At 39.0% G+C, this 27,338-nt stretch overlaps 3 protein-coding genes across 3 annotated transcripts in view; 2 read left to right on the top strand and 1 right to left on the bottom strand.

Annotated features, from left to right (window-relative positions):
• LOC143036792 (hemolymph clottable protein-like) overlaps positions 1 to 25,388 on the top strand; it is a 54,342-nt gene extending 28,954 nt beyond the window's left edge. Inside the window, exons 18-20 of the mRNA XM_076204535.1 lie at positions 4,224 to 4,297; positions 12,654 to 12,807; positions 25,233 to 25,388. Of these exons, the coding sequence (XP_076060650.1) occupies positions 4,224 to 4,297; positions 12,654 to 12,807; positions 25,233 to 25,373 (369 nt within the window). The 3' untranslated portion in view covers positions 25,374 to 25,388. The remainder of the gene's footprint in view (positions 1 to 4,223; positions 4,298 to 12,653; positions 12,808 to 25,232) is intronic.
• LOC143036791 (uncharacterized) lies at positions 7,639 to 9,723 on the bottom strand. The gene is made up of 2 exons (XM_076204534.1): positions 8,902 to 9,723; positions 7,639 to 8,868 (listed from the first exon to the last, which is right to left on the bottom strand). The coding sequence occupies exons 1-2, from the start codon at positions 9,244 to 9,246 to the stop codon at positions 7,639 to 7,641; spliced, it is 1,575 nt and encodes a 524-aa protein (XP_076060649.1). The 5' UTR covers positions 9,247 to 9,723.
• Positions 25,389 to 25,523: 135 nt separating the features above from the next.
• The window catches only part of LOC143036794 (hemolymph clottable protein-like), a 51,018-nt gene continuing 49,203 nt past the window's right edge, over positions 25,524 to 27,338 (top strand). The window contains exon 1 of the mRNA XM_076204536.1: positions 25,524 to 25,678. Coding sequence (XP_076060651.1) covers positions 25,539 to 25,678 — 140 coding nt within the window. The 5' untranslated portion in view covers positions 25,524 to 25,538. The remainder of the gene's footprint in view (positions 25,679 to 27,338) is intronic.

The raw sequence follows: 27,338 nt of genomic DNA, 5'->3' as shown, positions 1-27,338 counted from the left end.
TCTGCTTCGTTAGTTTCTTTTTCCAAGTGGTCTATTTTGCATATATATATATGTATTTACCTAGTTGTATATTATGGGAAGGGGAGCTATGCTCGTGGTGTCCCGTCTTCATATCTCATTTTATCTAAACTATTTTTAGATTCATGTATTGTTTTTGCACACACCACTTTCTCATCTAACTTGTTCCAACTGTCTATTACTCTGTGAGGAAAGCTGTTCTTTTTCAAATCTCTTCTATAGCTGTCTTTTTTTATTTTCTTTCCGTGTCCTCTTGTATTTCTGTCATCCCATTTTATCAGATTCTCTCTATCAGTAATTTCTATGCCTTTCATGATTCTGTAAATAGCAATCAAATCTCCTCTCTTCTTTGCTCTAGTGTCTGTAGCTCAAGTTTTGCTAGTCTCTCTTCATATGATAGTTTTGAGAGTGTTGGTGCCAATTTTGTAATTGGTCTTTGTATTCTTTCAAGTTTTTTTATACATTTTTTTGTACATGGTGACCATATCATTGCTGCATATTCCAATCTTGGTCTTATCACGGTGATTAGAATTTTCTTCACCATTTCTTCATCCAGGTATGTAAATGCAACTTTGATTGTTCTTATTAAATTATAAGTTTCTCCAAAATTCTTATTAATATGTTTCTTAGGTGACATATTATTCATAACAATGACTCCCAGGTCCTTCTCATTTTCTACTTTTTTTATTCCTTCATCTCCCAATTCGTATGATCCTGTTATTCTGTTTTTGCTTTTTCCAAATTCCATGATACTACACTTTTTTGTATTGAACTCCATCTCCCACTTCCTACTCCATTCCTGTACTTTATTTAGATCACTTTGTAGTGATTTACAATCTTCTTCTATGTTCACTTTTTTCAATAATTTTGCATCATCTGCAAAGAAGCTCATATAGCTTTCAATTCCTTCATCCATATCATTAATATATATAGCAAACATTATTGGGGCCAGAACTTTTCCTTGCGGAATACCACTTATTACTTCATCCCATTTTGAGTGTTTGTCTCTTATCACTACTCTCATTTTTCTTTCTTGCAAAAGTCTTCCATCCAATTTAGCAGTTTGCCCTGTAATTCCTCCTTCAGTTTCTAATATCTTAAGCAACTTCTTATGTGGCACTTTGTCAAAAGCTTTTTTTAGGTCAAGAAATGCACAATCAGCCCATCCATCTCTTTCTTGTATTATATCTATTAGCCTTGAATAGAAACATATTAAATTGGTGACGCATGATTGTCCTTGTCTGAATCCAAATTGCCTTGGATTTAGCACGTTTTTTTCTAGATATTTTACCCATCTATTTTTGACAATTCTTTCACAAATTTTTGCTATTGTACTTGTTAGAGAGACTGGTCTATAGTTGGTAGGGTCTTCTTTATTTCCCCCTTTATATATAGGTACTATATTTGCTTTTTTGCAATCTTCTGGAACTTTACCTTCTTTCAAGGAACTGTTTATTATGCTATGTATTTTGTCTGCCAGTTCATTCCTGCATTCTTTTAGTATCCAGTTTGCTATTTCATCTGGTCCATGCGATTTTCTGACATCAAGATTACTCAAGTGTTTCAATATTTCATTCTTTGTTACTTCTATTTCTCTCATAGGGGGACTTTCTCTTTCCATTCGATCTCTTCAGGTTGTATGTTCTCCCTTGTAAACACTGATTTAAAATGCTTGTTCATAATTTCCGCCATATCAATTTCCTCTGTGTATTCAACTCCTCCTTGTCTTAAATTTTCTAAGTCTTTTTGTTTTTCAGTTTGTTGTTTACAAATCTGTAGAATAGTTTTGGTTGATCTTTACACTTTTCTATGACATCTTTTTCATATTTTCTCTTTTCATCTCTGCACGTTTGTACATATTCATTTCTATAAAAAGTATATATTTTCCATTTTTCAGACCTGTCTTTTTTCCATCTGGTCCAAGCTTTGTCTCTTTTGTCTTTTAACTCCCTACAACTTTTGTTGTACCAGCATTTTACATATTCTTTTTCTTGTTTTTGTCTTGGGACATCTTTTTTGTAAATGTTTGTCAAAATATTCCATTTCTCTTCCACTGATGTTTCATCTTTGTATATTTCTTCCCAGTTTTCTTTTTGAAAGAATTCTCTTATTTTATAAAAGTTTGTTTTTTCATACATCAATCTTCCTTTTCTATATTGTGCATTTCTTTTCATGTATTTTTTCTCATTTAGTTCTAGTTCTATCAATATGTGGTCACTTTTACTTATTGGTGCCTGGTATTCTATCTTTTCCACTATTTCAGGTTCTGATGTGATTATGAGGTCTAGTCTCGATGGTTCTTCTTCATTTCTATACCTAGTGTTCTCTTGTATCCATTGTGTCATTGTGTGGTCAATTATCATCTCAAGTAGAGCGTTTCCCCATGAGTCTTCTCCACCCTTTACTGTCATCTCTTCCCAGCATATTTCTTTGCAATTAAAGTCGCCCATTATAACTATTCTTCCTCCATCTTCCATTATCTTGTTTAGTGTTATTCTTGTGTCTTCTAACATACTTTTATGTTCACTCTCTTCCCACGAGGCTGTTTTTGGGGGCACATAGTTTATTACAAACTTTCTGCTCTTCTTATCTCTGTCTTCTATTTCTATCATAATCATCTCTACTCTGTTCTTTCCATATGTGACACTCTTTACGTTTATATCCTTCTTAGTCAGGAGCATAACTCCACCCCCTTGTTTTATCTCTCTGTTTCTAATCCAATAATTATATGCATTGTGTCCTATGCTGTTGGGTGGTAGTGTACCTTTTAATTTTGTCTCAACAATTCCCATTATGTCCGGATCTTTTTCCTTCAGATACTCGTTCAGTTCATTTAGTCCTGTTATCAATCCATCTATATTTGTGTAGGACACTCTTAACTTTCTGTTACTTCCATTGTATTCTCTGTTTCTTTTTTGTTTCTCTCTGTTATTTTCCATTTCTTCAATTTCATATTCACTACTCTCCAGTAGAATTCTTGTTTTTCTGACTCCATTCTGGTCTCGTTTTTTTCTTTAGCTTCTTTCCTTTTCCTTTTTTCTTCCTCTCTTTCCTCTTTATTCATTTCCCTTTTTATCCATACCTTTTTATATTGTTTACTTTCTGCTAGTTTCCCTGTTTTTGATAAGATGTTCTCTGCCGTCGTTTGTGACCTGAATTTAATCCTAATTGGTCTGGTCTTATCTGTACTATACTTTCCGAGTCTAAACTTCTCTTCAATTTGTTTCATTATATCAGGTTCATCTTCCTGAACTAATTCTAGTAATCTGCTTACTTTTTCATTTTCCTCCTTGATTCTTGTGGTTCTATCTGGGTTATGTTTCTCTTCCATTCCCAATATAATTATACATTTCTTTTTATCTGCTAAGTCTCTTACTATATTCTCCTTCTGTCTCATCACTTTAATAACTGGGTCTTCAGTTCTTTCATTTGCAGTTTAATTATGTCAGTAAATGCAACTTTACTGTTTTCTTGGATTGTCTTCCAACCCTTAGCTTCTTTAGCTATGGCCTCTTTGTTTTCTTTATTATCCCTCTTTAATTCTTCATTCTCCTCCTTTACTTCTTTTAGCTGTCTTTTTAATTCTTTTATTTCCTTTGTTAAGTTTTTGTTTGCCTTCTCTAGTGCTTCCAATCTTTCAACCCTTTGCGCAATTTTTGACATACTACCGAACCTACTCTCCCAATGTTCGGTCATTTGTTCAATTTGTTCTTCGAGTCTTGCCAGTCAGGGGAGGTTGGTATCCGCCCCCTCCCCTCATTAAATCCATGGAAATTATCATCCTCACCTTCTATTGTGCTACTCATATCTATGTTTCTAATCTTTACATTTTTGTTTTACATTTCGTCGTCACTAAATTGGTCCGGCCCTCTTTTGTTTACATGGCGTCTGCCTGCCAGGACCAAGTCCTCTCCTTCCTCATATCCTTCCATTTCCCTCAGTTATCCCTTCCCTTCTCCCTTTTCCTCACCCTCCCACTACACCACGAGCAATTCCCCCCCTGTAAATACAATAGGTACTTCTTTTGCTTTGGGATCCACAAAAATTCCCCTTTTTCTTCAGAACGTCCTCTACGCCGTACATCCGATGAAGTGTGTTTGTGTGTGTGTGACTATAGACAAAAGTATATAAAGTATATAAAAAAGTATATAAAGTATATAAAAAAATTAATAATAATAATAATTCTTTTTATGCGACCGGTGCAGGTTACGACGCCTTCCGTGTTCTTCACTAATGGGGAGCTTGGCCTAAATCCGCCCGTACAGAGAATGAACTTCTTGTAAGTAGTTCCAATAATGTATGCCGTTCCAACACATCTTCAGTATTTTTCATCTCTTCGTAGGAAGGAAATGTGCTAATATATTTGTTATTACGATAATAATTATAATAATTATAACAACAATAGCATCATGCCGAAAAATCAGTAGCAGTAATAGTAATGACAATGATGATAATGACAATAATGATACAATTGATAATGAAAATAATAATGATGATAGTAATGATAATAATAATAATTATATTAATAATAACAACAACTACAACAGTAATAATGATAATAATAATGATAATAATAATAATAATAGTAAAGATAATAGTAATAATATCAATAATAATAATAACAATAATAATAATAATAATAATGATAATAATAATAATAATAATAATAATAATAATAATAATAATAACAATAATAATAGTAATAATAGTGTTACGTATTCGCATGTACATTAAACTCACCTTTTTCTATTGCACATGGGCCGTGATCATGGAATCACGAGTTAAAGACAAGTTCACGCCTACAATTGTCCGGATCAGGGAAAGGCAGGAGTTCAGTCTTCTCTTGTTTATTCTGCTTAGCGAACATGAGGATTTTACACGTGTGTTCAACACCAATGCTAGGCTTACTCTCTCTATGCGAGGTATGGCGAGCGACGCCGGGACCCCCCCCTGGCGTCCCCCCATGCATACCCTCGCTACATACCCCCTTGCTTATGCTTCGACTCTCCGATTCACGCATCACTTACACGCATACCAACCATCCAGGCACACTATGCAACATTCATACATGCAATTTCGCCACATTATCCCCCTCTACAAAGCTTGACGACCCGTCAGCTTTCACCTACAAACTTACAAAAGAACAAAACAAAACACTCTGTATCAAAGAAAATAAAACATCACTTCTACATTTGGAAAACATTACATATACTAAGAACACTTAATCACATACAATGACATATCCAAATATCAAATAACATCAAATGGCATATCCTAACACATTAATAACATCAAATGTCAATCACATAGTCCGTTAACCACGCTGGTAACTTCCTATTTCTGGGAAGTCGACCAGGTCTCTCGTCTCTCTCTACTCCATCTTCACTTTCTTTCTCAGTCTTCATGTGTTACACTTTCGTCACTTTCAGTGTCACTATCACTTTCACATTCACTTTCAACACCAGGACTATGATCACCATCATCACAACTACTACTACCACTGTCACTGTCTCTCTTGCACTTCTCGTCTGCCTCGGTGGTGCTGTGAGCGACGGTTACTTTCCGCAAAGCCACTTCAGGCTCCCCTCGTGAGCAATGCACACACTCAGGTGGGCAAGGACGGCGACTTAGGCTGTCGGCGTTGTTATGCACCCGGCCAGGTCGGTGCTCGATCTCATAGTTGTACTGCTCCAGTTTTCCAATCCACCTGGCCAGCTGTCCTTCCGGTTCCTTCATCGTCTTCAACCATCTCAAGGCGGCATGATCCGTTCGAATGGTGAAGCGCGTACCATACAGGTAGTGATGGAAGTGAGCGAGTGCTTTCATCACCGCTGCCAACTCCTTCCGTGTGACGCAGTAGTTACTTTCCGCCTTGTTAAACTTAGCACTGTAGTAACTCACCACATACTCCTTTCCATCACGAAGCTGTGACAGCAAGGCTCCCACACCCTCTTGGCTCGCGTCCGTGTCCACAATGTACGGCAAGCCCATTTGTGGGTAGGGAAGCACTGGCGCTTCCACCAACGCTCGCTTCAGTGCCACGAAAGCTTGCTGGCACTCCTCGCTCCACACAAAAGCTGCTCCCTTCCTCGTCAGATGGTGCAGTGGGGCGGCGATAGTGGCGAACCCTGCCACAAACCTCCGGTAGTACGTGCACAAGCCCAGGAAACTGCGCAGCTCCGAGACATTCTGAGGGACTGGCCATCCTTCCACAGCGGTGACCTTGAGTGAGTCCGTCCTCACACCTTCCCTTCCGACGACGCAAAAACGGCACTTCTGACTTGAATAGAGTGCACTTCTTTGGATTCAGCTTCAGGCCAGCCTTCCTCATTCGGCTGAACACTTCTGTGAGCCTAGCCAGCTCCTCCTTGAAGCTGTTTCCAAACACCAGCACGTCGTCTAGGTAGACGACTGCCGCCTTCCATTGCATACCGTCGAGTACACGTTCCATAAGACGCTCAAAGACTCCAGGGGCGTTCATGAGGCCAAAGGGCATCACGTTCCAGTGCCACAGGCCTTGCCCAATCGAGAAGGCAGTCTTCTTTTTATCCTCAGGCGCCATCTCGACTTGATGATAGCCTGACTTCAAGTCCAGCGTGGAGAACCACTGGACCCCACTGAGAGCGTCTAACGTCTCGTCGATCCGGGGGAGAGGATAAGCATCAGGGACAGTGACGGCGTTCAGCGCCCGGTAATCTACGCAGAACCTACGGCTTCCGTCCTTCTTCGTCACTAGGACTACCGGCGAGCACCACGGGCTGTCTGACCGCTCAATCACTCCCGTTGCTGCCAACTCTCGGACAAGCTTCTCCACTTCTTCTCTCTTTGCTGGTGGTACCCGACGAGGCGCCTGCTTGATGGGAGGACTATCTCTGGTATAGATGCTGTGCTGAACCAATGACGTGCGACCCAAGTCCATGTCTCCACTGCTGAACACGTCACGGTATTGTGCAAGTAATGCCTTCACTCTACTCGCCTGCTCAGCCGTCAGCTGCGTGATACTCCTCTCCGCCAAGTCTTCCAAGTACTCAGGCAGGCCCTCTGGTAGGTCCTTTTGTTTCTTCTCCTCCTTCGGTGACTCCATCTTGCTGTTAGCGGTGGCGATATTGGTGGATGCGGGGCGGTGCAAGGTCGTAGTAGCATAGGTGCGAGCCACTCTTCCTTTCCGTGCTTTACCTTGGCTGGGTGACTTGACGGCCGGAGATCTCTGCCCTCTGTGTTCCCTTACCTCATACTTCGTGGCGAGCTCTCCATTAGGATTCAAAGGCACTTCATAGCCTCTCACTGACATCCTACCCTCCTGGAGATCAACACACGCCCCCACGCGATTAAGGAAATCCAACCCCAACAGGCATTCATCTTCCATCTCCGCCACAAGTACAGGCAGGCGTTCAGTCACCCTGCCTACAGCCAGATTCACCCACACCGGTCCCTTCACCGGTACACAGTCTCCTGTAACACCGCACAGTTGCTGACCCACGCCCTTCACACCACGTTCTGGTAGGACTCCCTCTCGTACGAAGGTCCTCTCTGCCCCCGTATCCACTACCATCTCCACTTGGCGTCCATTTATACTCCCTGTCACCTTGATGGCGTCGGACGCCGCCACCTGACGACACCTTAGTTGGCTTGGGGCGCCCGAGTGCTCTGCTGGGAAGGTGCCCCGGCCCCCAGCTGCTTCAAGTTTCCCGCCGACGGCTTCACCCCCTTGGGCTGGCGGCACTCAGGGGAACTGTGTCCCCGTATTCCACAATTCCAGCAGCAGGGCTCGAACACCGGTCGCATTCCGTCCTCCAGCGACCGTGCCCTCCTCTTGCAGTCGTGCTTTTTGTGACCTACCTGACCACAGTCGAAGCACGATCCTTTGAAAGGCTTGGAGCTCACCTTCCCACCAGGTTGAGATGGTTTGCTACTTGCCTGCGCACGCCTGGCCCAAGCACGGCTCGGACGCTTCCACGCGTCGCTGGGAAGGGGAGCTGCAGGGCTGACGCTCATGAGAAAGGCTTCAAACTCCGCTGCCCTTGCCAAAGCCTCTCTCACGTTCTTGGGCGCAGCCTGCTTCACGTGGATCTGTAACTGCCTATCGTGAAGAGCGTCCACGAAGCAGTCCTTGGCCAACATGTCCACGGTGTCCTCCGTGGCCATGGGGTAAGCGCCCCTCACTAACGCTTCCACGTCCTGCGCTAGTAAGGGAAGGGCCTCGTCCTTCCCTCGCCTCCTCGTCTTCAGTTGAGCCCGGAACACCTCCGGTTGCCGCCTCCTGCCGAAACGACGCCGGAGAGCCCCAGCCACACTGTCGTAACATCGCAGTTGAGCGGGGGTTAAGTGCTCCAGTACTTCCAACGCCTGCCCTTTCAGCACACTCACCAGCTGAAAGGCCTTCTCATCCTGTGACCACCTATGACGAGCTGCAACCACATCGTACTGTGCCTGGTACGCGTCCCAAGACACCTTCCCGTCATATTCAATCACCTTCCTCTCTTTCTCGTACCGCGTGACTTCACCACCTCCACAGGCCCCCCGGGGTTGCAGTTCAACTGAACGACTCCCCAGACGTCTCCCTGTGAGGTCATCCCCTGGGTTCACGTGGCAAAAGTCGTTCCTCTGCCTTACAAACGCCGGTGGCGGCGAGAGGCTACGAGGAGGTGAGGGTGGAGGTGAAGGTGGTGGGATGATTGAGCTCACTACGCGATGCTCACCAGCATTGCACCATGTCACGGTATCGAGATTTGCTGCAATCTCCCCATTCTCCTGTCTCACCAAAACCGCTTCCAGTGTAGATACCCTGTCAAGACACGTCTGCATGTGCTCACGGTACCGCTCTTCTATTGCTTTCATCTCCTCCTTAACCTCTTCTTTCACTGCCACCACCTCCTCCTTAACCTCTTCCTTCACACGGTGGTACACGTCGTCAGTATACTGGTTAGCACGTGTTTCTAACGATCCCATGTTCTCCCCCATAATAGCCCTCAGTTCCTCTTTCACTTCAGTCATGACCTGTTTTTGTTGATCCATTTGAATCGCAAGCATATCTGCCATGACCTGTTGTTGGTGTTTCAACATCTCGGCCACTGAGTGTTGTGCCAAGAGCAACACTGACTGAGGAGATACATGTTCAGTAGCCTCTCGGTGCAACACCGTGTCATCCTCACATTCACTCGACGCCATGACACTCGAATCCTGCTTTCCCTCAATTTCTATGTCTTTATTATCACCGGTGACATCCATGATCACTTGAGTCACTTATCACTTCAATATCAAACCACTTATCACTTCGATATCAAGTCACTTATCACTTCAACCTGATCCCGCTTCTGACGCCATTTGTTACGTATTCGCATGTACATTAAACTCACCTTTTTCTATTGCACATGGGCCGTGATCATGGAATCACGAGTTAAAGACAAGTTCACGCCTACAATTGTCCGGATCAGGGAAAGGCAGGAGTTCAGTCTTCTCTTGTTTATTCTGCTTAGCGAACATGAGGATTTTACACGTGTGTTCAACACCAATGCTAGGCTTACTCTCTCTATGCGAGGTATGGCGAGCGACGCCGGGACCCCCCCCTGGCGTCCCCCCATGCATACCCTCGCTACATACCCCCTTGCTTATGCTTCGACTCTCCGATTCACGCATCACTTACACGCATACCAACCATCCAGGCACACTATGCAACATTCATACATGCAATTTCGCCACAATAGTAATGGCAATAATGATAATAATAATTATAATGATAATAATAATGATGATAATAATAGTAAAAATAATGATGATAATAATAATAATAATAATAATAATATTAATAATGACAATAATGATAATATAATATATTGTTCTTTTTCTCCATGTATTTTTCCTGATTTAGTTGCAGTTCAACCAATATGAGGTCACTTTACTTGGTTCTTCCTCATTTCTATACCTAATATTCTCTTGTACCCATTGCGTCATTGTATGTTCTATAATCATATCAAGTAGTACATTTCCCCATAGGTCGTCTCCACTCTTCACTGTCATCTCTTCCCAGCAGATTTCTATACAATTAAGTCACCCATTATAACTATTCTTCCTCTATCTTCCATTATCATATTTAGTGTTATCCTTGTGTCTTCTTACATATTTTTGTGTTCTCTCTCTTCCCACGAAGCCGTTTTAGGAGGCACATAATTTACTACAAACTTCCTGCTCTTCCCATTCTTGTCCTCCACTTCCATCATAATAATCTCAACTCTATTCTTTCCATATATGACATTCCTCACATTTATATCCTTCTTAGTCAGGAACATAACTCCATCCCCTTGTTTTACCTCTCTGTTTATAATCCAATAATTATATGCACCATGTCCTACACTGTTGGGTGGTAGTGGTCCATTCAATTTTGTCTCTACAATTCCCATTATGTCCGGTTCTTTTTCCTTCAGGTAATAATTCAGTTCGTTCAAGCCTGTTATTAAGCCATCTATGTTTGTGTAAGACACTTTTAAATTTCTGCTACTTCCATTATGTTTTCTGTTTCCCTTTCGTTTTTCTCTGCTATGAACCATTTCCTCACTTTCATATCCACTACTCTCAGATAGAATTTATCTTTTTCTGACTCTGTTCTTTTCTCGTTTTTTCCCTTAGTTTCTAGTCTTTTTGTTTTCTCCTCCTCTCTTTCCTCTTAACTCATTTCTCTTTTTATCCATATCTGTTTATATTGCTCACTGTCTGTTAGTTTCCCTGTTTTTGCTAAGGTATTCTCTGCTGTCGTTTGTGACCTGAATTTGATTTTAATTGGTCTGGTCTTATCTGTATTGTATTTCCCTAGTGTTTGTATTTTTTCAACTTGTTTCCCTGTTTCTTGTCCATCCTCTTGAACTACTTCTAATATCTTGTTTACGTTTTCCTTCTCCTCTTTTACTCTTGTGGTCCTATTTGGATTATGCTTCTTTTCCATCCCTGATATAATTATACATTTCTTTTTGTCCGCTAAGTCTCTTACTATATTATTCTTTTCTCTCATCACTTAAATAACTGTGTCCTTAGATTGTTATTTCATCTGTTGTGTCACTATATCTGTAAATACAATTTTGCTGTGCTCTTAGACTTTTCTCCAACCCTGTACTTCTTTTGCTATGGACTCTTTATTCTCTTTATTCTTCTTCTTTAATTCCTCATTCTCATCTTTTACTTCTTTTAACTGTCTTTTTAATTCTTCTATTTCTTTAGTTAGGTTTTGATTCTCCTTCTTTAGTTCTTCCAGTTTATCAACTCTTTGGGTAACTAGTGTTAATTGGTTAAACCTAACCTCCCATGCTTCGTTCATTTTTTTTTTCTTTATTTACTAGTCGGGGGAGGTTGTCACCTTTGTTAAGTTTTTGTTTGCCTTCTCTAGTGCTTCCAATCTTTCAACCCTTTCTGCCATTTTTGACATACTACCGAACCTTTTCTCCCAATGTTTGGTCATTTGTTCAAGTTTTTCTTCGAGTCTTGCCAGTCAGGGGAGGTTGGTATCCCCCCCCCCTCATTAAGTCCATGGAAATTCTTATCCTCACCTTCTATTGTGCTACTCATATCTATGTTTCTAATCTTTATATTTTTGTTAGACCTTTCGTCATCACTAAATTGGTCCTGCCCTCTTTTGTTTATATGTCTTCTGCCTGCCTGGACCAAGTCCTCTCCTTCCTCATTTACTTCCATTTCCCTCAGTTATCCCTCCCCTTCTCCTTTTTCCTCACTTTCCTACTACACCACGAGCAATACCCCCCTTGTAAATACAATAGGTACTCTCTTTGCGTTGAGATCCACGAGAATTTAACTTTTTCTTCAGGACGTCAATCTCCGCCGTCCATCCAACGGACGTGTGTGTGTGTGTGTGTATGTTTGTAATTAGGAATTCACAGAGAAACTGAATTGCCCTATTATGGAAACCTCCAAAGTTTCGTTACACAATGCTATAATTCCCATAACTACGTAAACTAGTAAATACTGTTACAGTTTCTCGCTCCTTCTCCGATTTTTTCTCGACTTTCCTTGCTCAACTTCAAATCAAAATATTTTTGTTTTGTATAGTTTTTCATACCCTTACCATCCCCATCGTTAGCTTCTAACTTTATACTTTTTTTTTTCCTCTGGGTCTGTACCCCCCCCCCCCCCCCGCAGCTCCCGTCACTCTCTCTTTTTTTTTCCTATCTTATAACTCATCCGCATGTTTCAATGTTTTAATCCCTTATTCCTTCCTATTTTGCTTTGGCATTCATTTTCCATGCTTTAGATTATTTTTCAATTTTTGTTTTATCTAGTACATCGTCCCACAACTTACACCCCCTAAAATCTGTTTGTTTCCATCAATAGATAACACGACTCTAGCTTCTGTCTTTCTGACCCTGGAGCAGCAAGCTCCTGTTGCGTCTGTGTCTACATATCCCATTGTCCTCCGGAATTCTTTCCTCATTGCTCTGAAACCATTTGTTTTTCTTGATCCCTTTCTTCCACAAGCAAACCCGCCAATCTTTTGCTGCTCGCATTCTCCCTCTTGACCCCCGTCCTCCTCTCCAATTGACACTTGGACACATCTATCTTCTAAGGCATCACACAGAGCTCAGATATCGTTGGGCTACACAGCGAACGAACTCATCTATCTTTTCCTCACGCAGTGCGAGCCTCAAAGTGCAAACGAAAGCTCAGGTGATCACCCCTTGGAACGCCAAAGCAATAACTTCGGAATTCGAAGCGCGAAAGGACCTCTCCTTACCCTCTTTATCCTTTTCCTACATGGCAGATATCATGAAGCTTGAGGAGAAAAATAAGGTTAGTCAAGTAGAAGAATCTTTTTTATTTTTTGTAATCGTTACAGCATTCATCTCTTATGGCTCAAATAGAGTAAAATACCAACACATAAACACACTCAATCACGCATGCGTGGACAAAAGAAACCGTGAGCATAGAGGAGGAAAACAAGGTTAATCAAATGGACGATTTTTCTTTTTTCGTAATCGTTGCAACATTTATCTCTTATGGTTCAAAAAGAATAAAATACGAACATACAAACACACACACACACACAGAAGGATATTATAGATAAATGCAAAGATCAGCCCAAGCTATTCTACCGGTATGTAAATGGTAAACTTAAAACCAAACAGGAACTAGTGAAACTACGCCAAGGAAATATAGAATACACAGATGAATTAGAGATGGCCGAAATCATGAACAACCACTTTAAATCTGTCTTCACCAGAGAGAAAATACAAAATTGGGACGTAGATAATAACAAACATTCTCCCCACATGAGTGAATTTACATCACAAAAAGAAATATCAGAACATCTATCAAACTGGATGTCAGAAAATCACATGGCCCGGATGGAATTGCAAATTGGATTCTAAAAGAATGCAAAGAAGAGCTAACGGACAAAATACATATCATAATAAATAGCTCACTCAAGGAAGGAAAGATACCTAATGACTGGAAAAATGCTAACATTGTACCAATATATAAAGGAGGAAACAAGGAAGAACCCACCAACTATAGACCAGTATCACTAACAAGCACTATAGCCAAAATTTGTGAGAAAATCATCAAGAATCGATGGGTAAAACACCTGGAAGATAACAACATATTAAACCCAAGACAATTCAGGTTCAGACAAGGTAGATCATGCACCACAAACTTGATATGCTTCTACTCAAGACTAATAGACATAGTGCAAGAAAGAAACGGATGGGTTGATTGTGCATTCCTAGACTTGCAAAAAGCATTTGACAAAGTACCACACAGAAAATTACTAAAAAAAAACTGGAACACATAGGAGGAATACAAGGGAACCTACTAAGATGGATGGAGGACTTCCTGACTGGTAGAAAGATGAGAGTAGTACTCAGAGAAAAATATTCAGATTGGAAAAAGGTGATCAGTGGAGTACCGCAAGGATCTGTACTGGGTCCAATAATGTTTGCTATCTATATGAATGATATGGACGAGGGCGTGAACTGTTACATGAGCTTCTTTGCTGATGACGCCAAACTGTTAAGGAAAGTAGAAACTGATAAGGACTGTGAAGCACTGCAAGAAGATCTGAATAGGGTATGGAACTGCAGTCAGAAATGGGAAGTGGATTTTAATACTAAGAAGTGTAGCATAATGGAGTTTGGAAAAAGCAAAAACAGAATATCAAGAAAATATGCAATTGGAACCAAGGAAGTAAAGAAAGTAGGATCCGAAAAAGACTTGGGAGTTATTATCACAAACGACTTGTCCTATGATACACAGATTAACAAAATTGTCGGGGAGACTTACAACTTGCTAAGATCAATAAAAGTGACTTTTGCTTACCTGGACGAAGACATGATAAACAAAATTCTGGTTACATTGATAAGGCCTAGACTAAAGTATGTGGCGACATTGTGGTCCCCCAGTACCAAAAAGAACATAAAGAAAATAGAAAGAATCCAAAGAGCAGCTACAAAAATGGCACCTGCACTTGCAAACCTATCATACGAGGAGAGATTGGCTAAACTGGAGCTACCGACACTGGAGCAAAGAAGAGAGAGAGGAGACCTACTGACCATCTACAGAATCATGAAAGGCACAGAGATACTTGACAGAGATGAATTACTAAACTGGGACAAGAGAAACACAAGAGGACATGGAAGGAAATTAAGAAAACATAGCTATAGAAGAGAATCGAAGAAAAACAGTCTTCCACATAGAGTTTTAGACACTTGGAACAAACTGGGTAATGAAATAGTATGCGCAAAAACCATTCACGAGTTTAAAAGCAAACTAGACACTGAGAGATACAATGGCGAGACAACACGAGCATAGCTCCCCTTCCTTCAAAATACAACTAGGTAAATACTTCATCGAATGGACGGCGTAGAGGACGTTCTGAAGAAAAAGTGAAATTTTCGTGGATCCCAAAGCAAAGGAAGTACCTATTGTATTTACAGGGGGGGGGATTGCTTGTGGTGTAGTGGGAAAGTGAGGAAAAAGGAGAAGGGAGGGATTACTGAGGGAAATGGAAGGAAATGAGGAAGGTGAAGACTTGGTCTAGGCTGGCAGACAACATGTAAACAAAAGAGGGCCCGACCAATTTAGTGACGACGAAATTTTTAACAAAAATGTAAAGATTAGAAACAGATAAGAGCAGTTCAATGGAAGGTGAGGATAATAATTTCCAAGGATTTAATGAGGGGCGGCGGATACCAACCTCCCCCGACTAGCAAAACTGGAGGAAAAACTTGAACAAATGACTGAACATTGGGAGATTAGGTTCGGTAAAATGTCCAAAATTGCAGAAAAGGTTGAAAGATTGGAAGAACTAGAGAAGGCGAACAAAAACTTAACTGATGAAATAAAGAACTAAAAAGTTAAGAGAAGTAAAAGAGGAGAATGAAGAATTAAAAAGGAACAATAAAGACGATAAAGAAACAATAGCAAAAGAGGCACAGGGGTGGAGGAAGATACAGGAAAATAGTAAAGTTGCATTTACTGATATAATTAAACAGCAAATGAGAGAACAAACTGAAGACTCAGTTATCAAAGTGATGAGACAGAAGGAGAATATTGTAAGAGACTTAGCAGACAAAAAGAAATGTATAATTATATTAGGAATGGAAGAGAAACATAACCCAGATAGAACCTCAAGAATCAAGGAGGAAAATGAAAAAGTAAGTAGTTTACTAGAATTAGTTCAGGAACATGAACCAGAAGTAATGAAACAAATCGAAGAGAAGTTTAGACTTGGAAAGTATAGTACAGACAAGACCAGACTAATTAGTATTAAATTCAGGTCACAAACGACGGCAGAGAATATCTTATCCAAAACAGGGAAACGAGCAACAAGTGAACAATATAAAAAGGCATGGATAAAAAGGGAAATGAATAAAGAGGAAAGAGAGGAAGAAAAAAAGAAAAGACTTGAAGCTAAGGAAAAAAATGAGACCAGAACAGAGTCAGAAAAAGAGAGATTCTACTGGAGAGTAGTGAATATGAAAGTAAGGAAATTCGACATACAAGAGAAAAACAAAAGGGAAACAGAACACAATGGAAGTGGCAGAAAACTAAGAGTGTCCTACACAAATATAGATGGATTAATAACAGGATTGAATGAGGTGAATGATTATTTGAAAGAAAAAGAACCGGACATAATGGGAATTGTAGAAACAAAATTAAAAGGTCCACTACCACCCAACAGTGTAGGACATAATGCATATAATTCTTGGATTAGAAACAGAGAGACAAAGCAAAGGGATGGAGTTATGTTCATGATTATGAAGGATATAAACGTGAGGTGTGTCACATATGGAAAGAATACAGTAGAGATTATTATGATCGAAGTGGAAGACAGAGGTAAGAAGAGTAGAAAGTTTGTGATAAATTATGTGCCCCCGAACACAGCCTCGTGGGAAGAGAGTGAGCATAAAAGTATGTTAGAGGACACAAAGATAACATTAAACAAGATAATGGAAGATGGAGGAAAAGTAGTTATGATGGGCGACTTTAATTGCAAAGAAATCTGCTGGGAAGAGATGACAGTAAAGGGTGGAGACGGCTCATGGGGAAACGCTCTACTTGAGATGATAACTGACCATACAATGACACAGTGGATACAGGAGAACACTAGGTATAGAAATGAGGAAGAACCATCGAGACTAGACCTAATAATTACATCTGAACCTAGAATAGTGGACAAGATTGAATATAAAACACCAATAAGTAAAAGTGACCACATATTGATTGAACTGGAACTAAATGAAGAAAAATACATGATAAGAAATGAACAATATAGAAAAGGAAGAATGATGTATGAAAAAACAAACTCTGATAAAATAAGAGAATTCTTTCAAAAAGATAACTGAGAAGAAATATACAAAGAAGAAACAACAGTGGAAGAGAAATGGAATATTTTGACAAAAATGTACAAAAAAGGAGTGGAAAAGTATGTCCCAAAAGAAAAACAAGAAAAATAATATGTAAAATGCTGGTACAACAAAAGTTGTAGAGAGTTAAAAGACAAAAAAGACAAAGCTTGGACCAGATGGAAAAAAAGACAGAAGACCTGAAAAATGGAAAATATATACAGTACTGGTTATAGAAATGAATATGTACAAACGTGCAGAGAGGAAAAGAGAAAATATGAAAAAGATGTCATAGAAAAGTATAAAGATCAACCAAAACTATTCTACAGACTTGTAAACAACAAACTGAAAAACAAACAAGACTTGGAGAAATTAAGACAAGGAGGAGTTGAATACACAGAGGAAACTGAAATGGCAGAAATTATGAACAAACATTTTAAATCAGTATTTACAAGGGAGAACATACAACCTGAAGAGATCGAATGGAAAGAGAAAGTCCCCCCATGAAAGAAACAGAAGTAACAAAGAATGAAATATTGAAACACTTGAGTAATCTTGATGTCAGAAAATCGCATGGACCAGATGAAGTAGCAAACTGGATTTTGAAAGAATGCAGGAATGAACTGGCAGACAAAATACATAGCATAATAAACAGTTCCTTGAAAAAAGGAAAAGTTCCAGAAGATTGGAAAAAAGCAAATATAGTACCTATATATAAAGGAGGAAATAAAGAAGACCCTACCAACTATAGACCAGTCTCTCTAACAAGTACAATAGCAAAAATTTGTGAAAGGATTGTCAAAAGTAGATGGGTAAAATATTTAGAAAAAAACGTGCTAAATCCAAGACAATTTGGATTCAAACAAGGACGATCATGCGTCACCAATTTAATATGTTTCTATTCAAGGCTAATAGATATAATACAAGAAAGAGATGGATGGGCTGATTGTGCATTTCTAGACCTAAAAAAAGCTTTTGACAAAGTACCACATAAGAAGTTGCTTAAGATATTAGAAACTGAAGGAGGAATACAGGGCAAACTGCTTAAATGGATGGAAGACTTTTAGCAAGAAAGAAAAATGAGAGTAGTGATAAGAGACTAACACTCAAAATGGGATGAAGTAATAAGCGGTGTTCCGCAAGGAACAGTTCTGGCCCCAATAATGTTTGCTATATATATTAATGATATGGATGAAGGAATTGAAAGCTATATGAGCTTCTTTGCAGATGATGCAAAACTTCTGAAAAGAGTGAACATGGAAGAAGATTGTGAATCACTACAGAGTGATCTAAATAAAGTATGGGAATGGAGTAGGAAGTGGGAGATGGAGTTCAATACAAAAAAGTGTAGTATCATGGAATTTGGAAAAAGTAAAAACAGTATAACAGGATCATATGAAATGGGAGAAGAAGGAATAATAAAAGTAGAAAATGAGAAGGACCTGGGAGTCATTGTTATGAATAATATGTCACCTGAGAAACATATAAATAAGATTTTTGGAGAAACTTATAATTTAATAAGAATAATCAAAGTTGCATTTACATACCTGGATGAAGAAATGGTGAAGAAAATTCTAATTATCCTGATAAGACCAAGATTGGAATATGCAGCAATGATATGGTCTCCAAGTACAAAAAAATGTATAAAAAACTTGAAAGAATACAAAGAGCAATTACAAAATTGGCACCAACACTCTCAAAACTATAATATGGAGAGAGACTAGCAAAACTTGAACTACAGACACTAGAGCAAAGAAGAGAGAGAGGAGATTTGATAGCTATTTACAGAATCATGAAAGGCATAGAAATTACTGATAGAGAGAATCTGATAAAATGGGATGACAGAAATACAAGAGGACACGGAAAGAAAATAAAAAAAGACAGCTATAGAAGAGATGTGAAAAAGAACAGCTATCCTCACAGAGTAATAGACAGTTGGAACAAGTTAGATGAGAAAGTGGTGTGTGCAAAAACAATACATGAATTAAAAAATAGTTTAGATAAAATGAGATATGAAGACGGGACCCCACGAGCATAGCTCCCCTTCCCATAAAATACCACTAGGTAAGCACACCTATCGTCGTATGGACGGCAAGAATTGGAGTTCCGAAGAAAAAGCGAAATCTACGTGGATCTCAACGTCAAGGAAGTACCTTATTGTATTTATAGGGAAGGGAAAAGCTCATGGTGTAGTGGGAAGGTGAGAAAAAAGGAGAAAGGGAGGGATTACTGAGAGAACTGGAAGGAAATGAGGAAGGGGAGGACTTGGTCCAGAAGGCCAGGCATCTTGTAAACAAGAGAAGGACCGAGGATGATTTTGGAGACGAAGGGACTAACAAAAATGTAAAGATTATAAATATAGATAAGAACAGCACAATGGAAGGTGAAGATAATAATTTCCATGGATTTAATGAGGGGGGGGGATACCAACCTCCCCGATTGGCAAGACTAGAGGAAAAACTTGAAAATATGATCGAACATTGGGAGAATAGGTTTGGTAACATAGCAAAGATTGCCAAGAGAGTTGAAAAATTGGAAGATTTAGAGAATGTGAACAAAAACTTAACTAAAGAAATAGAAGATTTAAAAAGACAGTTAAAAGAAGTAAAAAAAGAGAATGAGGAATTAAAGAGGAATAATAAAGACAATAAAGAGGCAATAGCAAAAGAAGCACAGGGTTGGAAAAAATCCAAGAAAACAGTAAAGTTGCATTTACTGGTATGATAAAACAGCAAACGAAAAAACAAACTGAAGAGTCAGTTATTAAAGTGATGAGACAGAAGGAGAATATAGTAAGAGACTTAGCAGATAAAAAGAAATGTATAATTATATTAGGAATGGAAGAGAAATATAACCTAAATAGAACCACAAAAATCAATGAGGAAAAAGAAAAAGTAAGAAGTTTACTAGAATTAGTTCAGGAAGATGAACCTAAAATCATGAAACAAATTGAAGAGAAGTTTAGACTCAGAAAGTATAGTACAGATGATACCAGACAAATTAAGATTAAATTCAGGTCACAAATGACGGTAGAGAATATCTTATCAAAAACAGGGAAATTAGCAGACAGTGAACAATATAAAAAGGTATGGATAAAAAAAGAAATGAATAAAGAGGAAAGAGAGGAAGAAAAAAGGAAAAAACATGAAGCTAAAAAAAAAAAAAAAAACGAGAACAGAACAGAGTCAGAAAAAGAAATTCTATTGGAGAGTAGTGAATATGAAAGTAAGGAAATTCGACATACTAGAGAAAAACAAAAGGGAAATAGTAAATACAATGGAAGTGGCAGAAAAATAAAAGTGTCTTACACAAATTTAGATGGATTAATAACAAGATTGAATTAGCTGAATGATTATCTGAAGGAAAAAGAACTGGACATAATGGGAATTGTAGAAACAAAATTAAAAGGTCCACTACCACCCAACAGTGTAGGACATAATGCATATAATTCTTGGATTAGAAACAGAGAGACAAAACAAGGGGGTGGAGTTATGTTCCTGACTAAGAAGGATATAAACGTGAGGTGTGTCACATATGGAAAGAATACAGTAGAGATGATCATGATCGAAGTGGAAGACAGAGATAAGAAGAGCAGAAAGTTTGTGATAAATTATGTGCCTCCAAAAATAGCCTCGTGGGAAGAGAGTGAACATAAAAGTATATTAGAAGACACAAGGATAACAATAAGTAAGATAATGGAAGATGGAGGAAGAATAGTTATGATGGGCGACTTTAATTGCAAAGAAGTGTGCTGGGAAGAGATGACAGTAAAGGGTGGAGATGGCTCATGGGGAAATGTTCTACTCGAGATGATTATTGACCATACAATGACACAGTGGATACAGGAGAAACACTAGGTATAGAAATGAAAAAGAACCATCGAGACTAGACCTCATAATCACATCTGAACCTAGAATAGTGGAAAAGATTGAATATAAAACACTAATAAGTAAAAAGGGCCACATATTGATTGAACTGGAACTAAATGAGAAATACATGAAAAGAAATGAACAATATAGAAAAGGAAGAATGATGTATGAAAAAACAAACTTTGATAAAATAAGAGAATTCTTTCAAAAAGAAAACTGGGAAGGAATATACAAAGAAGAAACAACAGTGGAAGAGAAATGGAATATTTTGACAAAAATTTATTAAAAAAAAAAAAAAAAAGTGGAAAAGCATGTCCCAAGACAAAAACAAGAAAAATATGTAAAGTACTGGTACAACAAAAGTTGTAGGGAGTTAAAAGACTAAAGCTTGGACCAAATGTAAGAAAGACAGAAGGCCTGAAAAATGGAAAATAGATACTTGTTATAGAAATAAATATCTACAAGCATGCAGAGAGGGAAAAGAGAAAATATGAAAAAAATGTCATGGAAAAATGTAAAGATCAACCAAAACTATTCTACAGATTTGTAAACAACAAACTGAAAAACAAACAAGACTTGGAGAAATTAAGTCAAGGAGGAGTTGAATACACAGAGGAAATAGAAATGGCGGAAATTATGAACAAGCATTTTAAGTCAGTGTTTACAAGGGAGAACATACAACCTGAAGAGATCGAATGGAAAGAGAAAGTCCCCCCACGAAAGAAATAGAAGTAACAAAGAATGAAATCATGAAATACTTGAGTAATCTTGATGTTAGAAAATCACATGGACCAGATGAAATAGCAAACTGGATTTTGAAAGAATGCAGAAATGAACTGGCAGACAAAATACATAGCATAATAAACAGTTCCTTGAAAAAAGGAAAATTTCCAAAAGATTGGGAAAAAAGCCAATATAGTACCTATATATAAAGGGGGTAATAAAGACCCTACCAACTATAGATCAGTCTCTCTAACAAGTACAATAGCAAAAATATGTGAAAGAATTGTCAAAAGTAGATGGGTAAAATATTTAGAAAAAAAAGCAACAACGTGCTAAATCGAAGACAATTTGGATTCAGACAAGGACGATCATGCGTCACCAATTTAATATGTTTCTATTCAAGGCTAATATATATAATACAAGAAAGAGATGGATGGGCTGATTGTGCATTTCTAGACCTAAAAAAAGCTTTTGACATAAGAAGTTGCTTAAGAAATTAGAAACTGAAGGAGGAATACAGGGCCTACTGCTTAAATAGATGGAAGACTTTTAGCAAGAAAGAAAAATGAGAGTAGTGATAAGAGACTAACACTCAAATTGGGATGAAGTAATAAGTGGTGTTCCACAAGGAACAGTTCTGGCCCCAGTAATGTTTGCTATATATATTAAATATATGGATGAAGGAATTGAAAGCTATATGAGCTTCTTTGCAGATGATGCAAAACTATAAAAAAAGAGAACACGGAAGAAGATTGTGAATCACTACAGAGTGATCTAAATAAAGTATGGGAACGGAGTAGGAAGTGGGAGATGGAGTTCAGTACAAAAAAGTGTAGTATAATGGAATTTGGAAAAAGCAAAAACAGAATAACAGGATCATATAAATTGGGAGAAGAAGGAATAAAAAAAAGTAGAAAATGATAAGGACCTGGGAGTCATTGTTATGAATATGTTACCTGAGAAACAAATAGATAAGAATTTTGGTAAAACTTATAATTTAATAAGAACAACCAAAGTGGCATTTACATACCTGGATGAAGAAATGGTGAAGAAAATAGCAATCACTCTGATAAGACCAAGATTGGAATATGCAGCAATGATATGGTCTCCAATTACAAAAAAATGTATAAGAAAACTTGAAAGAATACAAAGAGCAGTTACAAAATTGGCACCAACACTCTCAAAACTATCATATGAAGAGAGACTAGCAAAACTTGAACTACAGACACTAGAGCAAAGAAGAGAGAGAGGAGATTTGATAGCTATTTACAGAATCATGAAAGGCGTAGAAATTATATTGATAGAGAGGACCTAATAAAATGGGATGATAGAAATAGAAGTAAGATTGAGGAAGAGATTGTAGGTGTATCCAAATATAAGTTAGAGGATGCTGTGTTTGTAAGAAAATATGGAAAGGGAGAGAAATGGTTGCCAGGAAAAGTAATTGAAGAGTTAGGTGTACATAATTATAAGATTCAGTTAACAGATCATGGAAATGTATTTTGGAGAAGGCATGCTGATCAAATTATGCCAAGATATGTAACCACTGTGGCTTAGAATGTTAAGAAGCCTACAACTCCTGTAGTAATGGATAATAGTTCTGTTGATGAGTCTTGCCATTCTGATGCTCATAACAAACCTTCACATGATATTCCTAACACTGATGTTAATTTTCCTGATGACCCTGCTAAAGACAATGTTCACATTAACAATTCTCCGGTTGAATCTCCTATCAGGGAACCTGAGAATAGAACCAAATCTGGTAGACTTATAAAGCCTCCAGATCACCTTGATTTGTAGTGCTGTATTGTGTGGCACCCTAATTGGTTATGTCATATATATAAAAAAAAAAATAAGGGAAAAGGGATGTAAGGATTCACGTTTGTGTTTCATTTACTACTTAGAGTTTGATTCTAAGTTATATGTGTTCTGATTCTCTTTCATAATACTTGACTGTATATATTTTGTTACTGCCCACTGATGCCTGGCATAGAGTTACCTGTATTTATGATTTTTGAGCCAAGCCGGGCCCATGTAAACATGGTGAAGATTAAAGCTAAGAAACAAACTGCCTTGTTTGGGAATTACCCCGCCATAACAGTGGCGACGAGGACAAAAATTGGATAATGAGTGTTATGGTTAAGTGGACATTGAAATTATGTGACTGTAAGTATGTCTACTATGCATTTATTAGCCTCAGATTAGGCACCGGTTTTTGCATCGGCAGTAATTCTTGGTGTCTGCACAAAAAGATGTCTAAGGATAGACATATTGACAGATTTGAGCCAGATAGGATTTCACTAGACCTATGGCTGAGTCTTTTGGAAGCTCACTTCCAATATATAGGAATAACTGGCAATAGCGATGAAGATTTAGTGAAGAAGAAAAACTTATTATTAGTGTCTGTTGGAACTGTTGTGTACGCAGAGTTGGGAAGGATCTGTGCTCCTGATCTCCCTCATACAAAATCACTTAGTGATTTAGTGAAAGCATTAAAGCAGTACTATATAGTCACTCCATCCTACCATAGAAGTCTTGTGGCATTTCAACAAAGGAAAAAATGGCCAGGTGAAAGTTTGAATAATCTATATGCAGAATTAAAGGCTCTGGCCAAAGACTGTAATTTCGCTGATCAGTTTGACAACCGTGTACGAGATCAGTTGTTCATGGTAGTGGACAATGAATCTTATTTCCCCAATCTAGTGGCAGAAAATTTCAAATTACAAACTTTGACTTCCCAGAAAACTTTTGATAGAATATTAGATATGGAACAGGCATTTGTGGGTGAAAATAACAGTATAAGAGGGGTATCAGAGAGTCAAAATTTACACAAGAAAATAGGAAGTAGACATGACTCTAATAGTAAGCCTAAGCTTACATGCAAACACTGGTTTTCCCCATGCAAGTGAAAAAAGCAGGTTTCAAGATAGACATTGCAACATGTGTGGAAAAAAGGGACATTTGAAAGCAGTCTGTAGATTCAAAAATTCAAAGTTTGAAAAGAAAAGTAAGGAAAAAGGAATTGCAACTGCAAACAGACTGGAAGATTCTTCAGATTCAGACAGTGCAGATAACAATTTGTTTGGTGTTAAATCAGATGTTTTTTCTGTTAAATCTGAGTTAGTCAACTTCAAGATTAATGACAATTTAATACCATTTGAGATTGATACAGGTGCTTGTGTTTCCACATTATACTTAGAATCAAACTCTAAGTAGTAAATGAAACACAAACATGAATCCTTACAGAAATATAAGAGGACACGGAAAGAAAATCAAGAAAGACAGCTATAGAAGAGATCTGAAAAAGAACAGCTTTCCTCACAGAGTAATAGACAGTTGGAACAAGTTAGATGAGAAAGTGGTGTGTGCAAAAGCAATACATGAATTTAAAAACAGTTTAGATAAAATGAGATATGAAGACGGGACAGCACAATCATAGCTCCCATTTTCGTAAAATACAGCTAGGTAAATACAACTGGGTAAATACACACTCACACGCGCGCACGCAATCACGCATGCGTGGACAGCATTTTAGGAAGTAACATTTTTTTTTTTTTTTACATTCTTAGTGACTGACCCAATAATTCCTAAATTCAGTGAGTCATATCAGAACTATCCCAAACTTTCTCGAACGTTTCACGGGAAGCGATCCAGTCGTAGTGCTGTAATGTTGCTAACAATCATAAAATTCAGCAAGAATTAATATCTCGCCTCCGGGCTCACTTCGTGCGATGTAATTATTTTGAAAGATATGCAAGAAGTCTCCTATTTTCTCTCCTAGGTATCCATCGTAAGGTGCTTCAGTCACCCATTCACTGTGCGGGTTCCTTTCATACTTCATTCACCTCTTTCCGAAGATAAAGACTTCAAGATCATCCACAATCACAGAAGCCCCTATAAGGTGAGTTGTGTATCTGTCTGACATGTTCTTCTTACAGTAAGAAAACTTTCGGAAGGTGACTGTAGCATCTTCGGTTCCGATTCTGACTCACAATTCTATCATGCCATCGATGTTCACATGTATTTCCTTTATAGTAGACTAACCCTAGACATTTATCCAGGCTTCTTTGCTACATAATTTCCCATTATGTTCCATTATATCTTCCTCTTCAACCCCTCCAGAATAATCTGTCTTGGTAAGGAGACCACAGGTATGGCTTTTGACTTGGAGTTGGTAAGTGACGTCAAGCCGACTTTCATTCAACCACATTTTGAAAACTTCCCAGAGTAAGTATCAGTTCTCCACAGTTCGATTTTCTAAACAATAGATAAATAAATAGATAAATTAATAAATGCACATTCAAATAAATGAATAAACAAATGAATAGATAAGCAAATAAATTAATTAAAATTAATAAAAGAACAAATTAATAAATGAATAAGTAAATCAGTGAATAATTTGATAAATGGATAAACGGATGAATTAATAAAATGATTAACAAATGAATAAATTATAGAAATTAAAAATAAGTAAGAGAAACAGAAATAACAAAAGTAATATTATCCTTTACCGTGTTAAAGGTCTTTGCAGTTTCTAGTGTCCTGCCAAAGTAAAAAAAAAGTTAGTCCCATAGTGTTATAGCAAGGAATTGGTGATACGTAGAAAGTAGCCTGAACGTAGTGATTTCACTTAAGAAAGAATGGAAGTTGGGACCCAATTACATCAAATCAAAATTGTAACTACAATTCCCATCTCAGGCTCTAGCTGGATTTTAATTTTTTTTTTTTTTTTTTTTTTTTTTGCGTGGCGGCACAAACATTCTTTGGCCCATAAAAACAAATTTGGTATTATTATCTTAGTTGTTTGCAAACTATGTTGTAAGGTGGGGGGCAATGGCGAAACAGGTCGGACAATTCACACGTTTATCAATCGGTGGGCTATGCGTACAGGAGAGCGCGTTGTGTGAGTCCCTCGTCCCTGGCACCCATGAGTATTACAATTTTCAGTTGGGCCTCCGCACAAGTGTTTCCGGTGCATAGGTCTACTTTCTCAGCCTTATTCTTTATGCGGCGATAGAAGTCGTCGAAGGACTCGCCTTGCGTCTATCTCGGAACAGGTCGCGGCGGCGGAAGGCCTCGACTCACACGGCCCGGAGATGGGCTTGTAGCCGGTCGAGCACCTCGTCAGCCGAGAGCGAGGTGTCATGGGGGATGTCCAGGAAGTTCCGTAGTATTCCCTGAACGTCGAGGGATAAGCACGACCGGACCTGTATGAACCGTGGCATTCTATTAACACAGGCCATGGCGGCATAGTCGGCCCAGCCACGGCGCCACGACAGGAACAACTGGAAACGTGCTTCGGCCTGCAGTGGCTGTGGACGCGGGACCGAGAGGTTACCCTGAGCGGGTGGCACCCCGGTGACAGGCGGGGCCGGGAGCTGAAGGCGGAGGAAGGGACGGGGAGGTCGGTGAGAGGCTTGGTGGAGGGGACGTTGTGCGGGTTACAAAGGCTACAAGAGAAAGCAGGTTCTCCGCCTTTTTGTCGATTTTCTCGCGGTCTTCTCTCCGCTGATCTTGTGTCACCGCTATGTGCTGTCCGACGTAACCGCCAATATCCCGCGAGAACGTCACATTTGGTGTGAGCGTAGGCGAAGCAGGTAAGTCGACGTCGCTCATCTCCTAATCCCGTGAATCGCGTCTTTGTTCCATGTTCCCCGGTTGGGTGAGTGTGGCCTGCGTGGGTCAGCTGGTGTGTCGCCTGGTGCCAGCTTTGCTCCGAGTGTGGGTTGCGGTCGCGGCGGGTAGGATTCCAACGGGCGGCTCAGCATCCAGAGGAATGGGATGAAAGGTCCCTTTGTTCGTACCACTATATGCCTACATGTGCCTACGAAAGCGCGTCAGACTGTTGCACGGCATTGCATCCACGATCCAACATGTACACTGTCGC

The sequence above is a fragment of the Oratosquilla oratoria genome, chromosome 21 (assembly GCF_046742065.1).
Source record: "Oratosquilla oratoria isolate Oo_2021 chromosome 21, ASM4674206v1, whole genome shotgun sequence".
In the NCBI taxonomy this organism is placed as follows: domain Eukaryota; kingdom Metazoa; phylum Arthropoda; class Malacostraca; order Stomatopoda; family Squillidae; genus Oratosquilla; species Oratosquilla oratoria.
Note: the sequence above shows the minus strand (reverse complement) of the source record. Positions and strands in the feature narration are given on the sequence as shown.